Source organism: Pisolithus orientalis (assembly GCF_024613125.1).
Source record: "Pisolithus orientalis strain OTSU chromosome Unknown F5J12scaffold_67, whole genome shotgun sequence".
NCBI classification, from domain to species: Eukaryota; Fungi; Basidiomycota; class Agaricomycetes; order Boletales; family Pisolithaceae; genus Pisolithus; species Pisolithus orientalis.
This window is the reverse complement of record NW_026260848.1, coordinates 23,713-44,038: the sequence shown is the minus strand read 5'-3', so window position 1 is coordinate 44,038 and position 20,326 is coordinate 23,713. Positions and strand designations below refer to the sequence as shown.

At 47.0% G+C, this 20,326-nt stretch overlaps 1 protein-coding gene across 1 annotated transcript; it reads right to left on the bottom strand.

Moving 5' to 3' along the window:
• Positions 1-7,305: 7,305 nt before the first annotated feature.
• Positions 7,306-8,685, bottom strand: F5J12DRAFT_510010 (uncharacterized protein). Its single transcript, XM_051739777.1, has 5 exons — positions 8,528-8,685; positions 8,265-8,477; positions 7,973-8,206; positions 7,872-7,922; positions 7,306-7,824 (listed from the first exon to the last, which is right to left on the bottom strand). Exons 1-5 carry the CDS (start codon positions 8,606-8,608, stop codon positions 7,543-7,545), a joined length of 861 nt encoding a protein of 286 aa, XP_051594898.1. The 5' UTR covers positions 8,609-8,685; the 3' UTR covers positions 7,306-7,542.
• Positions 8,686-20,326: the final 11,641 nt, after the last annotated feature.

Genomic DNA, 20,326 nt, shown 5'->3' with positions numbered 1-20,326 from the left:
ATGGAGCGCAATCGATGACTTGAATCTGGAGATGGGCTTTGACATTCCCTATGCACAAGGAAGTGTTCTCTATGACTCCTAGAGTACTCTCTCTAGACTGGTTAGCAGCTTTGAGGGTCATGCTCATGTCAGAACAAAGAGGAGCCCCTAGAGCTTCCCATAATCCTTGATGTAAGGCTACCACTTGGCAACCACTGTCTAGGATACACTTGACATGGAGTTTGTCCATTAGGATGCCATTGATGGCATGTAATGGCACAGTAGTGAGGCCTACACACTTCCCTTCTGTGTCTCTGACCCAATACTGTTCATAGGACACCCAGGTAGCAGAGGCAGTAGCTTCTGATGCTGTTTCTAAACTCCCAATTGTTATCTTCTTCATCACAGCTAGCTCTCTGACCCGCTTGAAAATCTCCAGGCCAACAGCTAAGAGGTCTCTGGTGGAAATTTCCATCTTGGCATCTAAGACCTGGTTTACAAGTCATTTGGTAGCCACTGCTTTGTTGAAACTGCTCTGATAATGAAATTGGGGTGCAGAATTTGTTGTAGGCTTGGATTTCTGGAGATCTGTGGGATTAGAGATGATTGGAGTATTAGTAATGGCTGGGATCTCTGTAGAAGGGACAGAATTGGTTGGTGTGGAATGGATGACTGTCTTAGAGGCAGCTGGCATGCCAGCAGGTGCAGGAGCAGTCACTGGGGTTTGCTGGTGATGAGCTGGAATTTCTACACCATCAAAACAAGCATTCTTCTTCTTCTTGATATTGTTCTTCAATTCTTCTACCTGAGCATAAGCTCTTGCTAAGGCATGTTGGTCTTCTTCATCAGCACCCTCCTCATGTTCTTCATTGATTAGGTAGGAAGAAGGGTGCAAGTTGACCTGAAATTCTGGGGCTCCTTCATTGCTGAAGAACATCATACTGATGAGATGGGGATGGGGTGGGGAATCATCACTGTGAGAAGAGCTTGACTGCTGACCAGGTTGCTGTACAGAGATGAGATTGGCTGAGGCAATAATGGATTTGCACATGGCAAGGAAGTTGTCTGGTTCATTGTTAAAGGCAATGACTGGCACTACTGCTGTCAAAGCCACCAAATTGAAGATTGGTGCCCCATCTGACTTTAAAGGTGAGAGCTGGCAGTACTCAGTCCAGATGTACCTCATGGTAAATGAAGAAGTCTACAACATGGACACCAAAAAGGTTGTCTACATGCTCTGCATTTGACTCTAGGCTGGCAACACTGGTGCACACTGTGGTTGGCAGTGAAAGGCCTCTGTTCTGGCTTGAGGCGATGAGTCTGCTTGGTTTAGTTGGGAATGCTACAGATGTTCTTGCCTGTACTGCAAAGTGGCTAAAAGTGAGTATTCCATAATTTATGGGTAACATCTTCTGAGACCTATGAAAGGGCCAAAGTGGGTCTGAGGATACATTAGCATTGGCACAAGATGGGATACAGTTCATTTGGAACTTTGGCAATGCAATCTCACAGAGTGCAATGCATGTCTACATCTCTGCACTTCCATTTTGTCCATCAAACAGCTTGCTATCAAAAGTGCTCAAGCCAAAATTCCATTGTCTTGCAGAGGTTTTTGCAGGAGGGTTCAGGGACTGGCCTTCTGTTCAGATGATTCTGGAGGGTCATGACAATTATGTCACATCAGTGGCATTTTCCCCTGATGGGAAGAGGATTGTCTCAGGCTCAGATGACAAGACTGTGAGGGTTTGGGATGCTGAGAGAGGTGTGCAGGTTGGCAGCCCTCTGGAGGGTCATACACATTTGGTCAGATCAGTGGCATTCTCCCCTGATGGGAAGAGGATTGTCTCAGGCTCTTCTGACAAGACTGTGAGGGTTTGGGATGCTGAGAGAGGTGTGCAGGTTGGCAGCCCTCTGGAGGGTTGTACAGATTATGTCAGATCAGTGGCATTCTCCCCTGATGGGAAGAGGATTTTCTCAGGCTCTTCAGACAAGACTGTGAGGGTGTGGGATGCTGAGAGTTATGAAGAAATGCTTTGCAACCAAGACACATTTGAACCACCTGCAAACAATCCAAAGAGTGCATGTGCCTTGCCTTCCCCTGCATATGATGAGCATTTCCCATGTCTTATGGATCTCACTTACACTGAAACCATTAAGCACATTCAATATGTTTTTCCTTCATGTCTTCTCATGCATCACATGATGCTGGGCAACTCCAACTTCCAGACCAGTGTTCCTGTGCCAGAAATGCATTGGTTGAGAGGGGACTGCTTTGTCTATCATGTTCTGAAGTGCCATATTGACCTCCATAACATTTTTAGCCTTCCAAGTACTGATTAGTCCCAGAACACATTAGGCATAGGGGAGAAACAGTCCAGGGAATGACTGACAGCAGGTTTTTTAAGGGACTGATGGTTCTGAGAGCATGTTATACTGATGGCACTGTGGTGGCCACCAGTATTTGATAAGAATTCCTTGAGAAAATGACCATGTGCACTAGAGAGATGATTTCATGAGTTGTGGTAAAAGAGGGAGGGTTAATGGTACAAGTCCAATGTTTGTCATTGTTTACATGCTGACAAATCATCTGGAAGATCATGTGGTTTATTGTGTAATCATATTTTCCCATCCTTCATGCCCTCAATCCCATCAAAAGGTCACTTCACTATTTCACCAGTCAGGGACAAAAGCATTGCAATGCACTTTTTGGAAACAATACAGTGTATCTCAGCATGTATTGCTTTGTTTGGACTGAACCTTAGTGCTCTGGAAGGCCTAGAGTCACCCCTTTCCACTGGTATAGGTATCATGATTATTTGTGCAGAATAGCCTGAGCTACATTGGCAGCAAGTCACACCTCACAAACATTGCAATGCTTTTGTCCCTCACTGCAAGTCTGGTCTTCAGGTTCCCAGCACTTGGTATACACATAAGTCTTCACTACCCCTGTACTCAGTCCTCAGTCTGAATATCAAATTAGTCTTCCCTTGAACCCTTGGCTTAGATTTGAGTTGACTATCAGCTTTCACATCTGACCCCCCTTGGCTTTCACCTTTGACTTCAACCCTTGCACAAGAGTCTAGCACACAAGCTAGACTAAGGGTCATCACACCCCAGCCTTCAGTCTTCAGTCCCCTTGACCTGTCTCAGATTTAACATGCTGCTAGTGCACTGCCACCAGAAGTGACCAGAGAGTTATGATGTCATAATGAAAGTTGTAGCTTGTAATTATGGGACTATACTTGTCTTCTCCAGAAGTGAAAAAATGCATGAAAAAAATGCAAAATACTTGAAAAATCTGAATCTTTACACACAATATGTCACTGGATTGTGATGACATCATAAGCCAAATTGCAGGCCCTGATGACAGAATCACAGTGGTATGCTTTCCTCATCATGATTCACAAAAAAATGGGCAAGATACAGACAGAAGAAGTGCAGTGCATTAGGATTAGGGTGAGATTAGCAATGGATTAGGATTAGACTTTGATGAGGTCAGGTTTGGGTTAGAGTTGGACTGGCAAAAGGTTAACTTAGGTTTAGGTCAGGAAGTGATAAGTAGTATTATTTTTGTATGGTTTGGTTAGTGTTCTGATGACCAAGGTTAGTATTTTGTTGTATAGTGGACTACCAAATGTGTGGATTCCAATGGAATTACTGTGAGACTAGTGAACTTTAGAATGTTGTGTAGTGCAGTACCATACTGTGCTGTGGCATGAATGCTGTAGGGCTGGGACACTCTGGGGACTCTGGGGTACTGTAAAGTACTGTGATAGCATTGCAATATGTGTAGGAAGCTGACATCCTCTAGCAATTTTTTGGGGGGTTGCTGATATGGGAGTACAGTGATTAACCATAGTACATCAGCAATCTGATAATTTCTTCAGATCATCAAACCATCAGATATGATTTCAGCGCTTCAGAAAAATTGCCAAGTTACTGATGCAGTCAGTGGGAAATAAGAGAATTATGCGGGGGCCAACATGGCCAGTGTGCCAGAATATGTAGAAAAAGTACCAGTGGGAGCAATCCCTGAAGCCAATGGTATGGTCACTTGAATTGACAAGGCTCTCACCAACTTGAGGAGTAGCCTAGAAGCTGGCAGAATGGCATCCTGCTTTATGAACATGTATACAGGATGGTTACTATTTGGCAAGATTTCTAATGAAGAATTTCTGCATGCAGTGCATGACAACATTGTACATCATATGTGCCCCTGTAAGCAAGTATTGATTTCCTGGTGTAAAATTTAGAGGAATGTAACTATGGTCTTAATTGTCCAAAGCATTGATTATTCACAGTAGAGAAGTAGAAGGATATACATGGATAGTAAGCAAAGACTAATTCCCAATAAACCTGAAACATTGATGCCACTTGGTGCCATGAACCATTTGACTCAAATCTAATTCTACACAGCACCCAATGGGGATGACTGTAGTGTTCCACATAGAGTAAAAGGGTACCCTGAGTGATACAGGTATCCACAGCAGCAACTTTCCATTAGGGCCTTTCAACCAGCCATCATTGTGAAGTTTCACAGGTTCATCCCTACTGGCATGTGCATCCTGGAGACAATCAAGCAGTTGCCCAGCATCATGCAATGCATGAGAAGACATGAAGGAAAAACATATTGAATGTGCTTAATGGTTTCAGTGTAGGTGAGATCCATAAGACATGGGAAATGCTCACCATATACAGGAGAAGGCAAGGCACATGCACTCGTTGGATTGTTCGCAGGTGGTTCAAATGTGTCTTGGTTGCAAAGCATTTCTTCATAACTCTCAGCATCCCACACCCCCACAGTCTTGTCATCTGAGCCTGAGACAATCCTCTTCCCATCAGGGGAGAATGCCACTGATCTGACCAAATCTGTATGACCCTCCAGAGGGCTGCCAACCTGCACACCTCTCTCAGCATCCCAAACCCTCACAGTCTTGTCAGAAGAGCCTGAGACAATCCTCTTCCCATCAGGGGAGAATGCCACTGATCTGACCCAATGTGTATGACCCTCCAGAGGGCTGCCAACCTGCACACCTCTCTCAGCATCCCAAACCCTCACAGTCTTGTCAGAAGAGCCTGAGACAATCCTCTTCCCATCAGGGGAGAATGCCACTGATGTGACCCAATGTGTATGACCCTCCAGAGGGCTGCCAACCTGCACACCTCTCTCAGCATCCCAAACCCTCACAGTCTTGTCATCTGAGCCTGAGACAATCCTCTTCCCATCAGGGGAGAATGCCACTGATCTGACCAAATGTGTATGACCCTCCAGAGGGCTGCCAACCTGCACACCTCTCTCAGCATCCCAAACCCTCCCAGTCTTGTCATCTGAGCCTGAGACAATCCTCTTCCCATCAGGGGAGAATGCCACTGATGTGACCCGATCTGTATGACCCTCCAGAGGGCTGCCAACCTGCACACCTCTCTCAGCATCCCAAACCCTCACAGTCTTGTCATCTGAGCCTGAGACAATCCTCTTCCCATCAGGGGAGAATGCCACTGATGTGACCCAATGTGTATGACCCTCCAGAGGGCTGCCAACCTGCACACCTCTCTCAGCATCCCAAACCCTCACAGTCTTGTCATCTGAGCCTGAGACAATCCTCTTCCCATCAGGGGAGAATGCCACTGATCTGACATAATGGTCATGACCCTCCAGAATCATCTGAGCAGAAGGCCAGTCCCTTAACCCTCCTGCAAAAACCTCTGCGAGACAATGGAATTTTGGCTTGAGCACTTTTGATAGCAAGCTGTTTGATGGACAAAATGGAAGTGCAGAGATGTAGACATGCGTTGCACTTTGTGAGATTGCATTGCCAAAGTTCCAAATGAACTGTATCCCATCTTGTGCCAATGCTAATGTATCCTCAGACCCACTTTGGCCCTTTCATAGGTCTCAGAAGATGTTACCCATAAATTATGGAATACTCACTTGTAGCCACTTTGCAGTACAGGCAAGAACATCTGTAGCATTTCCAACCAAACCAAGCAGACTCATCGCCTCAAGCCAGAACAGAAACCTTTCACTTCCAACTACAGTGTGCACCAGCTTTGCCAGCCTGACGTCAAATGCAGTCCGGTATAGATGCTTCGCCCAGAATCGACAGGAATAAGATAGATGCGGCAAGATGTTTTTGGTGCACCTCTCGGGTAAATCAGGAAAGTCGGTATTGCTGAAGTAGGAACTCTCCAGTCCACAGATGTTGAATTTAAGATCCTTGCAAAGAATTTGCAATGATGCAAAGGACTGGTCATACGAGTCAGATATGTCAACGAAGTAGTCGCCACTCCGCGAACGGTCAGTTAGGAAGTCGTAGAACGATGCGTGGAGAGGGCGAACAGGAGTTGCATGGTCACTGATGCCACTTAGCACCGGAGCCATGAATTCCAAGATGACAGAAATGTCATAGCGATCATCCTCGCTTGGGAAGTGCATTCGCATCAACTTCAGCGTCTTCACAGGCAGGGGCTCCATGACCATCAAAACCTGTCGCATCACCGAACGAAATCGGGAAAGGGGTACCGGTGATGTGGGTATACCACTCTCCAGGATTGAGATGTATGTTGCATCCAGAAGCGTCTTCCCCTCTCCATATTGCAAAGTCACCACATTGTCGAAGCGTTCCTTCACTGTATGTCCAGCTCTCCTTGGCCTGACAAATTCACAGGCCAGACGCGCCCATTCGAACAACCCATTCGCCTTCTCAGCAATCTGGTCTATCTCAGTGGATCCGAATATCTTTGAGGTGGCCAATTTCTTTCGTAACGAATAGACGGATGTCACGTTCTGCGGATTCCAAAGGAACGTCATCCAGACAGGTTTTTAGCGCGTGCTGTGAATTTCCCAGCACGTACTCGATGTCCGGTAATGCTCTGGACGTCAAAAGAATGCGGAAATTGGCAGGCAAACTGGCAGCCTCGGTCGACGTGAGGAGTGACAAAATGTGTCTTCTTGACTCGTCTGCCCCACTTTCGTCCAGGGCATCGATCACCACAACCACGTTCCCAACTATCGCTCCCTTGGCCTTCGACAGCGGTTCCAAGATGAGCCGCTGCCATTGCTGCGCCACGTCAGGGGTAGCCTTGAGAGTGTGATCCTCCGCAAGAGTAGAGGCCAATGCTCGTCGAAACGCAGGGTCACGTCCAGCCAGATCGCGCGCGATGGTAGTGAACATCTTCTCTTCGCGGTGCTCGGATTGTCGGTCACGGACGAAGCAGAAGCAAGACCCAATTGCCCCCACGTCCTTGACCCACGATGCAATTGTATGGGCAATAGCGGACTTCCCCCTCCCAGCCTGACCATGAAGCCACAAGATGCGGGGCACGTCGACGTCACGACTGGTAATCCAACTAATAATCTGCTGTAAAATCTCGGTCCTCGTACCATCAAGGCATCTCTTGGTCGTGTTCAGGCCAGCCCCGCCTGCGTAAGCCATGCCATCGAGGTTCAAATCCTCGAATACGCGAGTCACGTTGATGTGAATGTTCCGGATCGTGCGGTCGCGGTACTGCTGCATCAAGTCATCTAGGGTTTTGATGTGACCATCGACAATGGTCTGCGTTTCAGATAAAATGTTTTTCCCCATTCTTTTCCCTGAAAACGTACGTATCGCATCGACACACTGGGACTATACGAAAATAAGACGTACAGAAACTCTTCGTTTCAGAATAGTCTTTGATAAATTGTGCAGAGTCACTTATCACCCGCGCGATCATTGCAAGGGTATCCTTCATGTTCTCGATATTCTTTATGGTGTCATCTTCCGCAAGGAATTCATAGGTATTCCTGATTTTATTCAGCAGATTGGATACTGCTGCGTCTCGATTAGCTTGGCTGATAAGCAACTGCGGACGATGTGAGATAAAGAATGTCCATCGAAGCATAAACGTACATTGGATGCGGCGGACAAGATTCCCAGTGCAATCTTGGCATAAGGGTGAACCTGGCGAACTCATGCGGTGAATGTATCGGATGCAAATATAGAACACGTACGTTGGAAAGAGTAGTAACGATTTCATTGAAAACTTTGAAAGGTTTGAGATACGTATCGCTGAAGTTTTCGATTTCCGTGAATTGGGTATTGGCGTCGTCGATGACACTGATGACACCACATCCGATGCGACAAATAGGATTAATGTCATGGAATGCTTTCACCGCGGCATCGACATCTTGTCCAACCGCAGCTGATACGGGTGCTGACTGAGTCTCGTCGGCTGGCCGTTGGGTCTGTCCAAAGGGGATCAACCAGGCTCATAGCATGACGAGGTGGTGGCAGATGACGTACGACCTCTGTTCCAGGCGCCGGTGATTGTTCCATTTGCTCCAGAGGACCCACATCGGTATTTGTATGGGCCCTCTCCGTCGCAGTGGTTTGATGACTTTGGAAGTTCCGATGGAAGAAGCGCTTGATCTTGGCAAGCCCTCCCTTGGATGCGCTGCTCGAAGTTTCCATATCAAGGGTAGGACTCCCTAGCGGAGCCTGAGAAGGGCCTTGAGACTGATCCCCAAAATCAACATGCTATCTCCCGGCAAAGACAATATGCGTACCGTCAGATGGCTAGGCGCAGAACCGGGTGGCTTTCCAAAATCCAAGAGACGACGATGTTTCTTCGACTGCATGCGTGCCATTGAAAAGGTGTTTCGTGTACGGTTTGTGAGTTCTGTTCGACGTCGAGGATGCGAGACGTGGTAAAGGTGAGGCTGAAGGTATTATGTAAGCATGATGTGCCCAATACGCAGACGTGCCAGTCGGCAGCCGTGGTCGCCATATTCATGTCAGTGGTTTCTACTGTCGGGTATTACCCACAGGCACTTGCCGACGTGCCTGCCTCCATCGCCAAGTGCAATCAGTCAGCGAAAGTCTACTACTGCACTGCACTTGGACAAGCGTCATCGGAAGGCTTCTCCTCCCAACCCCCCCACCAGTAAACTGTTCTACCATGTACGTGCATGAGGTGCAATGCAGGAGGGGTGCGCAGATCGACAGTTTCTTTGGCGTTCGTTGCCGCTCATCCCCCAATTGTTCTCGGTTGTATTTTCGACAATGGGGAGTCAGCCGTAGGCAAGCAAGGCCAGGGGCACACCTATGTTGCCCGACTACATGCTAGCTGGTTCTTCAGTGCACAAGAATGCTCCGCGCTCAACTTGTTTGTTTGCTCGGCCTTAGACAGTCTTAGTGAACCACAAGTCGCACTCGTCCACAACACTGCATGCTACCTTGCTCTGAAACAGTTCCAGAGGCCGGAACCAAATCAGCATTTGCTTGTTGAGGGGGCCACCGTCATGATTCACGAACGTTGTGAACGCGTGCATACCTCCGACTTCGATCACAAATGTGCCGCCATCTGCGAGATAAGAACATGAAACTACTGGGCCTTTTTTTCTCTCCTTACTACGAGGGCGAGGAGTCCCCCACCCCCAGTATTCGCCCTTATGGAGTAATTGGCTGGTAAGTTCTAAGTCGATGACTGCGTTCGCTGGCTAATAACCGGAAGCATCCACTAGTTGCTAGATAACATATTCTAGAAACAGTGAGCTGATGCTACTACCCCTTCCTTGTCTTTGGTAATGTCTAGCATGGGCGTCGCCACTGACGGTGTGGACAGGCCAGATGTCTAGGTGGTACAGTACTGTAGTCTGAGCGCTTGGCGGGACTTTCTGCGGTTTGTCAAGTCCAAAACTTGGCTAGTTCGTAGTTCACACTTAACTCCCCCTCAACGTGATCATAGCAAAAGAGCAAAACTTGATATTCCACTTTCCAAGAGGCATCTCCGGAACACATGAGTGATACATTGCAGGCATCTATGCTATATCATGCTAAATGGTACAGGACGCTATAGCTACAGTAAGTCGTAACGATCGGGTGCATAAGGAAGTGTCGTACGTAGAGTAAGATGAGCACACGTTCACGTGTGAAGAGATCGTTGAAAATTTAGCGTTTATAAAAATGGGATTTCCCCTTGCCACCTCATGATTTGAAGCCCTTGTCGACGTGATTGCGGTTTCATGTTGGATTCACCCAAGTTTGATTTGGGTGGTTCTTCCATACCTGCTGTCGATGGTTATCCTTCCTAAGGAAGGTCTTCTCGCAGGCACCCCCACCATACTGGCAGGTCCAACCTTCAAGAAGCCACATTAGCGCAACCGCACACACACATACAGCGTCGAATGACTGTGCGCACCTTCGTCATTCGTGTACATGCACTTGATGTGCCCCTTCACCTGCTCTCTACGCTTAAGTGTCCCCGCGCAAGCAGCATGGGGACAGAGGAAGGTCTTCCTATTGGGTTCTCTGTTCTTACTGGGTTCCCACCGAGTGAAACGGGTACTTGTCTCTCGCATGTTCTTTGCGTGCTAGGGGTGGTGGGTAAGGGGGATGCCGCATGTTTGCTTCTCTGCGGGGTGGATGGTGTTGGTGGGTTGGACGGAGTGGGCGGGGTAGACTTAGTAAACAAGTTCTGCGTCTGTGTGACTGGTGTCAGGAAGAATTGCCCAAATGTCAGTGGGAACAATGTGTATATGCGCCCTTGGCAGGGAACAAGCTCGGATCAGGCACCACCTCCAGGCTTGGGGCCCAAAAGGCATCTGTAAAACACAGCGAGGGGCATTTGATTCTGTGTGGGGTGGACGAGTTTGACAGGTTTTGTGCCTGTATGCATGGCATTGGTCAGGATAGTCCAGGCATTGGTGTGAATGTAGGAGCATATGCAGTTGTGGCAGGCAACATTCCAGGATCAGCCATTGCTGGGAAAGAGGGCCAAAAAGTATCTGGAGAAATCAGCAAAGGGACCCTGGGACTGATGGGTGACTAGTGATGGAAGTTCATCAGTGCATCACTTTTGCTGGCCAGAGCTGTCCAGAGCTGTCCAGCACTGGACAGAGTCCCTAGGACTACCAGCTCACAAAGTGGTCTACTGATGAATGAGATAAAGTGGTGGCAAGCTCCAAGTGATGGTTGATGGAAGGAGTCTCTGCTGGTAGGTCAAAGCACATAGGCTGGATGAGATCATGGTGCATGGCATACAGGACACAGAGCATCTGGGGTGCTTGGTTTGCACCTTCCAATAATGCAAAGACTAGCAATCTGTGTATCAAGATGCATGCCAGGTATGCACAGGAGGGAATGATAAGCCCCTTGCAAATTGGAAGTCAATAGCTACCCAGTCATGTCAGCCACCTGGACATGCCCCACCATAAACAGCCTGTTGTTGCACTGTTGTATACATTGTGGAACACAACATAGTGTCAGGACTACAAGGAAGAGTGGGAGACAAATCTTGGAGTTGTGTGGTGAGAGGATGAGGGGGAGCATTGGGGCCAAACTTGCTTGCTGACATCTGATTGCTCTTGTGATGAAAGCAGCTTTGTTTAAGTCACACGGGGGTAGTCCATTCTCATAGGAGTGTTTCTTACAGTTGCTCAGGAAGAACTGGCTGAAGAATTCTCTGTTCGAGGTAGACTGGGGATCTAGTACATCAGTAACTACAGTTTATATACATTCAGAGTGCAGTGGGAGACAAATGAGTAACTAAAAGGGGAGGTATAAAGGAAGAGAAAGGAAAAGGAAACAAAGCAGTATTATTCTGAGGTGTTAACAGTTGTGTAAGAGCATGAATCATTACATTCACCCTCCTGACCTTTGACAAGAAGGTTAAATCATTTAGTTCATTACCATGCTATCCATTGGAGTAGCAGCTGTGTGGATCATAAGTATAATCATGGAAAAAACAAGGACAATAGTCCAACCTGTGGATGGACCAGCAGTCTCTGAGTTTGCTGGGGTATTCTGGGAGCTGTCAATAGTCAAGTTGATCTCTAGGTTCTGTAGCATAGCATTGACATTTGCTGTATAGTTATTGAGCTCATGGATTGAGTTGCAAAGGTTATTAGACAGAAAAGATGTGTTGGGCTGAGCTGGGGTCTGAGAGAGATTCTTGAAGGGTTGATTGCAGAAGTTGTGAGAGTGGTTCTTAAAGAAAGTAGCTCACCCTCCTCACTTGGGGTGATCATGGTTTTCATGCCCTCCAACTTGACCCCTGGGTGCATAAGGTTCATGCCAGTGGTGCCTTTGACTACCATGAGATATGTTTGCTTGTTGTGTTCTACAGCAAGTGTGGTATTTCTCCCATGTGTCAAGTCCAGGCCTACTCCAACCAACTCTGACACTGGATGAGGTCTGGGGAAAGGTTCAGAAGCAAGTCCAACAGAAAGAACTGAACTCTGACTGGCAGAGTGTTGGCAGGAACAAAGTCCACTGAGATAAAGGTGGAGTGGAGTGAGGGCATTGGGTTTAGCTTGTGTGCTACTCCCTTGCACAATCTCAGCCCTCATATTTCAGAGGGAGTGTACAGATGGACAGATGGAGGTGACTCCAACAGACAGAGGATGGAGACAGATGGAGGTGACTCCAACAGACAGAGGATGGAGACAGAGGGAGTAGGAACTAAGCCAATATTTGTACTGAAGAACAGTGGAGTACGATACACACTTTTATACTACTATAGAGGTACAGTAATCAGAATCAGAACTGACATATGGAGACTCATAAAACTTCAAGTAAAACTTCCTAGATGATGAATGAAGGGTAGATGGAGGACACATGAATGGGTAACACAGAACATCCCCAAGAGGAAACAGTCCAGGTGCTGGACCATGCAGTGCATGTGCTGCAGAGTACCTGATCATGCACTGTCAGGGAGAAGTCTGAAGGGTAGTCACATGACTCCTCAAGGGATGGCCTGCATGGTCTGGTAGGAGAGCAGTACAAGTCTGACAGCAGTTGGAGCAGAGATGACTTGTAAATGTCAGGGGACAGGCAAAGGCAAAGTTGGTGTGGAGTGAGTGAATGACTGGCAGAAAAGGGGTGTGGAGTGAGTGAGGACCTAGGATGAATGCATGGTCATGACAGTGCCCCCTCTTAGGGCCTGAATGCCTGAAGGCCACATGTATGGGACAAGATCAACATGAGTTGATCATTTGAAATTATTTTGATGCCTTGAGGGTAATGGCTCTAGCTGCAGTGGAGCTCTGTTGGAGTCTGAAGAACCACTTAAAAACATGTGCCAGGGTTCTCAACCCTTGTCCCTTCCCCCCATCATCATGTCCTCCCAGCATCAGAGAAAAACCCCCCATGCAAGCAACCAAGAGGTTTCTTCATTGGTGTTCTCATAACCAGCCCAGTGGACTAGGTACAAGAGTTCACAGTGGCAGTGACAGCAGTCCACCTTAGAGTTGGGTATCTCTGACACTTCATACTCAAGGTTGCCATCAACATCTACTGGCAGAGGCAGAGGTTGTTGTCAATTTGGGAAAGGGTTCACCACTGCAGCTTCCAGTTGTGAGACATGGAAGACAAGATGTACTGAGCACATAGTGTCAGGGAGCTTAAGGGTGATGGAGTGTGTACCTGGCCTGGCCAAGATGGTGAATGGACCTAAGTGCCTTTTGGAGAGTTTTTCCAAAGGACAAGTGGAGTGGAAGTACTTGGCTTTGACATAGGCCTGTTCTCCAACCTTGAACTCAGGTGGAGGTATGCATTTGGCATCTGCTGGACCCTGATATCACTGCTGAGCAGTGGAAATTTTGGAGCAGAGGAAATCATGGAGGGTGGAGAGCTCAACAACATAGTCATGAGCCCTTGGAGAGGTGAAGTCTTGGTCAGGGACCACAAACAGGTTTGGATGATATCCCTTGTTAGCAAAGAAGGGAGAAACTCCAGTAGAGTTGCACTTAGTACATTGTTGAAAGCAAATTCTGCTAGAGGTAACAGCTCAGCCCAATTGTCTTGTTAGTAGTTACAGTAGACATGAAGGTACTGCTCAAGGGTCTGGTTCATTCACTTGGTCTGGCCATTGCCTTCTGGGTGGTAACCCAAAGTGAAGTGAAGATGCATATCAAGGGCCTTTCCTAGAGAGCAGAAGAAGTGTGAGATGAACTCAGGACCTCTGTCAGAGGTGACATTAGCTGGTACTCTGCGTTTGGAGAAGACATGGGTAAGGAAGAGCTTAGCAAGTTCAGTGGAGGTGACAGAGTTGTGGGTGGGGATGAACACCACTTGTTTTGAGAGGCAGTCCACTACCACAAGGATGGTGGAGTAGCCATTGGAGTTGGGGAGGTGTTTGATGAAGTCCATGGAGATGGAGTTCCAAGGTCTCTCTGGGATGGGGGTTGCTTCAGTAGACCATAGGGGCAGTGCTGTGGAGTTTTGCTCTGTCCACAGGTGGTGCAGGACCTGACATACTCCTTCATGTCAGAGTGGAGGTTAGGCCACACATAGTCCCTGTGGATGAGTTCTAGGGTGTGGTTTTGCCCAAAATGGCCTGCTAGAGGATGGTCATGCTTGAACTGAAGCACTTGAAGGTGGAGGTCACCAATGTCAGGGACAAAGATGTGACTGTCATGGCGGAGCAGACCATCAGAGTCCAGGGACCACTGAGGCTTAGTCAGAGTTGGGAGATGGCTGGCAGAGACAGGGTCAGATGGTAGGGCAGAGATGATGTTGGAGTGCAAGCATTCAATATTGAAGACCATGGCAGCATGGAGTACAGGTGCCATGAGGGTGGTGGTATGGAGGGATGATGTGAATTGCTCCTGTGTAAAAATTGGGCAGAGATTGTGAGGATTTACCTGCATGTAGTCCCTATCCCCCCCTTTTGGGTAGATGTCCCAACATCATGTAAGTGTGTCAGGTTTGGCTCCCAGGTGGCCAGGTCAGAAGCAGATGGAAAGGTTAAACTGTGAAAGGTACTCTGACCAGTGGGCCTGTTGACAAGTGGGGACCTTAGAGGTGGAGAAATACTCAAGGTTTTTGTGGTCTGTCACCACATCGACAGGTAAGGCAGAACCCTCTAGGTAATGCTGCCAATGGCAGAAGGGCTTGAAGATAGCCAACAGCTCCTTGTTGTGGGTATCATAGTTGAGTTCTGGCACAGTCATGGTGTGGCAGTAGAAAGCAGCTGGGCGGAGTTCACCATCAGAGCAGGTGATCGACAAAATGCCAGCAATGGCATAGTCAGAGGCATCAATTTCAACTGTAAGCAGAGCATCAGGAACCCAGTGTGTGAGGACAGGAGTGGAGCTGAAGGCATCCTTCAGGCAGAGGAAGGTGGAGTGACACTCCTTGGAAAAGTTCCAAGGAGCACCCTTTCATGTGAGGTGAGTGAGTGGAACGACAATGTTGGAGTAGTTATTAATGAATCATCTGTAGAAGTTTGCAAAGCCAAGGAAAGATTGGATGTCTTGCACCTCCTGTGGCTCAGGCCAGTCATGGACTGCCTGAACCTTCTCAGCAGACATGGTGAGACCAGAGGGAGAAAGAACATAACTAAGGTACTCAACAGAGTCAGAGTGAAACTTGCACTTCTCTGGCTTGGCATAAAGACCTGCTTTTGAAGGCAGTGGAGTACCTCTTTTACATGTTTGCAATGCAACTCCACATCCTGTGAATAAATTAGGATGTCATCAAGGTATACCACAATGCAGACATCAAGCATGTCTGCAAAGATGCTATTAACGAATTGCTGGAAAGCCACAGGTGTGTTAGTCAGACTGAATGGAATTACCCACCACTTGTAAGAACCATAACAAGTGCAGAAAGCCATTTTCCATTCATCTCCATCCATGATGTGGACTAGATGATAGGCATGGCAGAGGTTGATCTTGGTGTAGACTTTAGCACAGCTTGGGGAGTTGAGTAGGTCAGAGATGAGCAGCAGCAGATAGTGATCTTTTTTCATGATTTTATTGAGTCCTTGATAGTCTATGCAGAGGCAGAGTGTACTGTCCTTCTTCTTTATGAAGAGGACAGGGGCACTGTGAGAAGAGGTGGACTGCTTGATGAAACCATAGCCAAGGTGCTCATCAATGAAGGTGTTGAGAGGTTCAAGCTCTGGCAGAGACAGAGAGTAGATCATGCCAATGGGTGGAGAAGCTCCTTCCTCAAGGTTGATCTTGAGATTGAATGAGCAGTGTGGCAGAAGTTCAGTAGCCTTGTCTTTACTAAAGACATTGGCAAACTCATGATCTCATGATACTCAGGAGGGACCAAGGAGAGATCAGGAGGCAGAGAAGAAGTGGAGGATGCATGGAGCTTCACATCATCAGCAGAGAGCTGTAAGCAGAACTGTCCAGAGCCAGGGAGAGCACAGGCTCTGACATATGCAGCAGCATTGATGAGTGAGATGAGTGGAGCAGGGTGTGGAAAGTCTGTCAGAGGTGCAGTCAGAGCTGCAGATGGAGCAGGGGGTGTTGGATCCAGAGCAGAGGTTGCAGCAGAAAGTGATGAAGGTGCCTGGGGTGCTGGCATTCCCTGTAATGATGGTTTGAATGATATACTGCCCAGTACCCAGTCAATTGACAGATTGAAGTGGGTGAGCTAGTTGTGTCCTAATACCAGCAAACATGAAGAATCCAATGGACTAACATAAAATGAAACAGAGTTGACATTGCTGGAAGGAAGTGGAGGGACAGATCTACTTCTTGGGAAATGACAGCATTTGTACTACAATCAAACAAGCAGAGCAGAACTGGTGGAGAAATGGAGGAAACAGGAATAGCATATTTTCTGATTATGGACAGGTCTACAAAACAATGAGAAGAGCCAGCATTGATCAATGCAGAAAAAGTATCAACAGAGTAATCAAGAAGAGTCACAGATGGTGTGAGTCAAAGTGTGGTTCAGTGGTGAAAACCAACCAAAACCAACACAAAAGACAAAAAGAGCAAGTGGTGGTGTGCCTATGTGGTACCTAGATGGTGGAACCTGTTCTTTGGGAGGGTTTTTGTGAGCTACAACACTCAGAGACAAGTGCTGAGGGTTGGGGGTGCTCCTGACAAAGAGGGAGCAAGAATGCAATAGAAAGTGATAGGGTAGACTGCTGTCAGCCTACAGAAGGATGGATGGCAACTTAATTTGATGTCCTAAGCTGCACTGAGCTCAGGGAGGGCTTGGAGTGAAGTATATTGATGATAGACAAGGATAAGCAAAGTAGATGATAGATAGACCCTTAATAAAGTCTCAACTATTGAAGCTGCTGAATGAATTACTGAGTGATAATAAAATGCAAGCAAGAGGGGCTCTCTGATGTCTTCTTCTTTTTTGCTATCTAAGTACAGTGATTTATATGCAGTACAGGGGTGTTGCCCTTGGAAAACAAGGTGCAAACACTTGGTAAGTGATTGGTAACTGATGAGTAAGGAATGTAAGTGATGGGTAATTGTCTTGGAAAGCATTGGTAAGCATTGGTAAGGATTAGCAAGCCAAAAGGCAAAGGATCAGTAAGCAAAGTCAAAAGATTGGTAAGTATTGGCAATAGGTGAGTCAAGGACAGTCAAAACATCGAAGTATGAGTCAAGTAATGTCAGGAACTGGGAAAGCGCACTGGAATTGCATTAGGGGGAGGCTGTGCATGTCACATCTCAAAGAGATTGCTTCTAGGCCAAGGTGGGATGACAGAGAGGCAGTGCTGATCTGATGCCAATATAGTACATCCAAAAGTGGACAGGGTGAGTCAGATGTCAACAGGGGTCAATCTTTGGGGGTCTGTGGGGTGACAGGAGCATAGGGGATTGCAACTTTCCCCTCCAAACCATCCTCTCAGTGAAACAAACAAAAACTTCATGAATGAGGCTCTGTTGGAAGAGAGGATGAAAGGGGAGTGTCTTCTGCTGTATCTTGCAACAAGGAGGCAAGATGTGCATCATACTCATCATGGATGTGATCAGGGAGAGTGGAGAACAGTAGATTATACTGTAGCTGTTGCAATCTTGGAAGAATGATGGATGAGACTGGTATGAAGACATTGCAGGGAGCAGGGAGGAAGGATCCATATGCTTCTTGGACTGGAGAGACTGAAATGACCACATAAGACCTTTCCAAGTGAATGACAGACCTGAGGCAACCAAAGAACATCCTCCTAGAGGTCATACTGACAAAAAGAACACACTGTCCAAGCTGGATGGGCTGAGAGGGTGCAGATGAGGGTGGGATGTACCAGGATGCTTCAGGATGGAAGCTGGTAGGAACTCCTGGTAAATATATGTAGCCATGGTCCCTAGCAAAGGGGACAAGCAAAATGATTGATGTGGAGGTGGCCATATCAGAAGAATTAGCAAAATGAGCATCTTTTGGAGGGAGTACTGTAGAAATGTGTGGAGTGTGCAAATCTTTTCCAATTTTTGAAGGTAGGATCACATGGCTGAGCACTACAAGCAAGTGTGGGAATGGTCTTGGTATCTGCAGAGACAGTGGAGACATGTTGAACACTGCAATGCCATACATGGGTGCTTAAGAATTTTAACCAGTGCTTAACTTGCTCCCTTTCTTTTTCTTTGGCACTGATGACTCATTCCAAGGGATGACTGCTGACATTTCTGGCTGTCCTTCTTCACAGGAGGGCTATGGTCTTCATCTCCATTCATCAGCTGTGTTCATGTCCACCTCACCAAACACCTTTGGTGTGTGACAATGGCCTGTGCAGTCTGGTAGGAGAGCAGTACAAGTCCAACAGCAGTCAGCAGAGATGACTTGTAAACATCAGGGGACAGGTGGAGTTGGTGCAGAGTGAGTGAATGACTGGTGGAAAAGGGGTGTGGAGTGAGTGAACACCTAGGATGAATGCATGGTCATGACACCATGTGGGAGTGCACTTACAAGTGGCAGTATCCACTGTGAAGCAATTGAAGATAACCTGAGTGAGGTATCCAGCTTGATTGTTACCTCATCAAGTGGAGTTTCTCTTAGGTTTTGCTGTTTGAGCTTGCCCAAAAGCAGGAGGAAGGGGATATTGCAGGTATGGATCAGGATCATCTGCATGAAGGACACAGAAGTTAACATAGCCAGGTGGGACTACATCTCATTTAATGTTGAATGAGCCATTGCAGATGGCTGTAGTGATGGCATGGAAGCATTCTAGTTCAAGCAGCATGAAGTGCATGATTGGCCATGGGGTGCTGGTTGACTGGGTATTCATAGTTTGCTTTTTATATGTTTTTGGGCTCCTCCTGGGGGTGGTCCTTGAGGCTGAGGAGTAATTAGTGGACAGAGCTAGTGGAGTTGCCCAGCTGTCACTCATAGTGATGTTGTCAATGATGTCTAGTGCTTCATGACAGGCAGTGTGATTGAGTGCAGATATAGTGAGTAGAGGTAACTCTTGTGGAGCATGGTCACTCCAGTTCCTGTTATGCCCAACTGAAGTCAAGATGCAGGGAGAGCTCAAATGCAGACTATGGGTTTCTACTGAGCAATGGCTGCAGTAACCTCTGTAAACAACAGAGGATTTGGTCAATGCCAGTAAGAGTGGTCCAAGTTTCTGAAGGGGTGTTTCCAAGTAGTGACAGACTAACAAGAGAAGATACTCAGGCGTCTATTGGGAGAAGGGAGAAGACTGAGGTGCTGAAGGAAAAACAATGTGCTGAAATGACTGTGCTTATGTAAGATATTACTGGTGTAAGAAATATAATTAATCTGCATCAACACAGGTGAGGGACACTGAGGGTGAAGTTCTGAGAATGCTGCATATGATTGAGCAGCTCAAGTCTGGGGTTCCAGGACTTGAGCTGGCAGGCTAAATACTAACAAAGGAATGGACCATGAGGTGTCTGCATGTAACAAGGTAACTATGCTATTGGTTGAACAATAGCAGCACATGTCCTAAGCATGTAGTGAGAGGGAAATGCTAGTGGTGGAAATAGTGAGCTGTCAGATCAAGGAGAAGATGGCTCTAAAAGGAAAAGTAGTCCAATGGATCCAACACAAGGTAAATGTACAGTGAAACAAGAGAAAACAGAAGTGAAATGTAACATTACCCCCCTTCTAAGTGTTGAAGTCCCCAACTTCAACTACTCTCTGTAAGGTTCTCCAGTCATGTTACCAATGGCAGAGTCATCAAAGTCAAAGTCATTGTTGTATAAACTGTCATCTTTGCTCCCAATGAGGGTATGATCATCCAAGAACTGTCCTTAGTATTGGGAACATCTGGCATCAACACAGAGTTCCCTTCTAAAAATCCTTTCTCAATGCTCCAGCAATATCAACCAAGGTGATGGAAGGACCAGTGACTTTTTCTTCATCATCGCTTTCTTCTTCCTCTACAATCTTTTGGATTTTCTTGACCTTCTTCTGGGGGGTCTTCCCTTGGTTGGGACATTCTCAAGAGAGATGTCCTTTGTTTCCACAACCAAAACATCTTCCTTCCTTGATGTGACAGTCTCTTTCTTCCTTGGAGAGTCTTACTCCATCCATGTCCATAGCATTTGGATCTTTTTCTTCAGAGAGATTGTTCTTAGGGTGGAATGCTCTCTTTTCTTTCTTTCCAGACAATTCATTCACCTTCCTCCACTTGGAATCAA

Bases quoted from the DNA above. Each gene is read 5' to 3' on its own strand.
- F5J12DRAFT_510010 (XM_051739777.1), bottom strand. From the start codon at position 8,608: ATGGCACGCATGCAGTCGAAGAAACATCGTCGTCTCTTGGATTTTGGA. The intron at 8,478-8,527 runs GTACGCATATTG...TTTGGGGATCAG, and splicing joins CTGCGCCTAGCCATCTGACG to TCTCAAGGCCCTTCTCAGGC. The intron at 7,825-7,871 runs GTACGTTTATGC...CATCGTCCGCAG, and splicing joins TCTTGTCCGCCGCATCCAAT to TTGCTTATCAGCCAAGCTAA.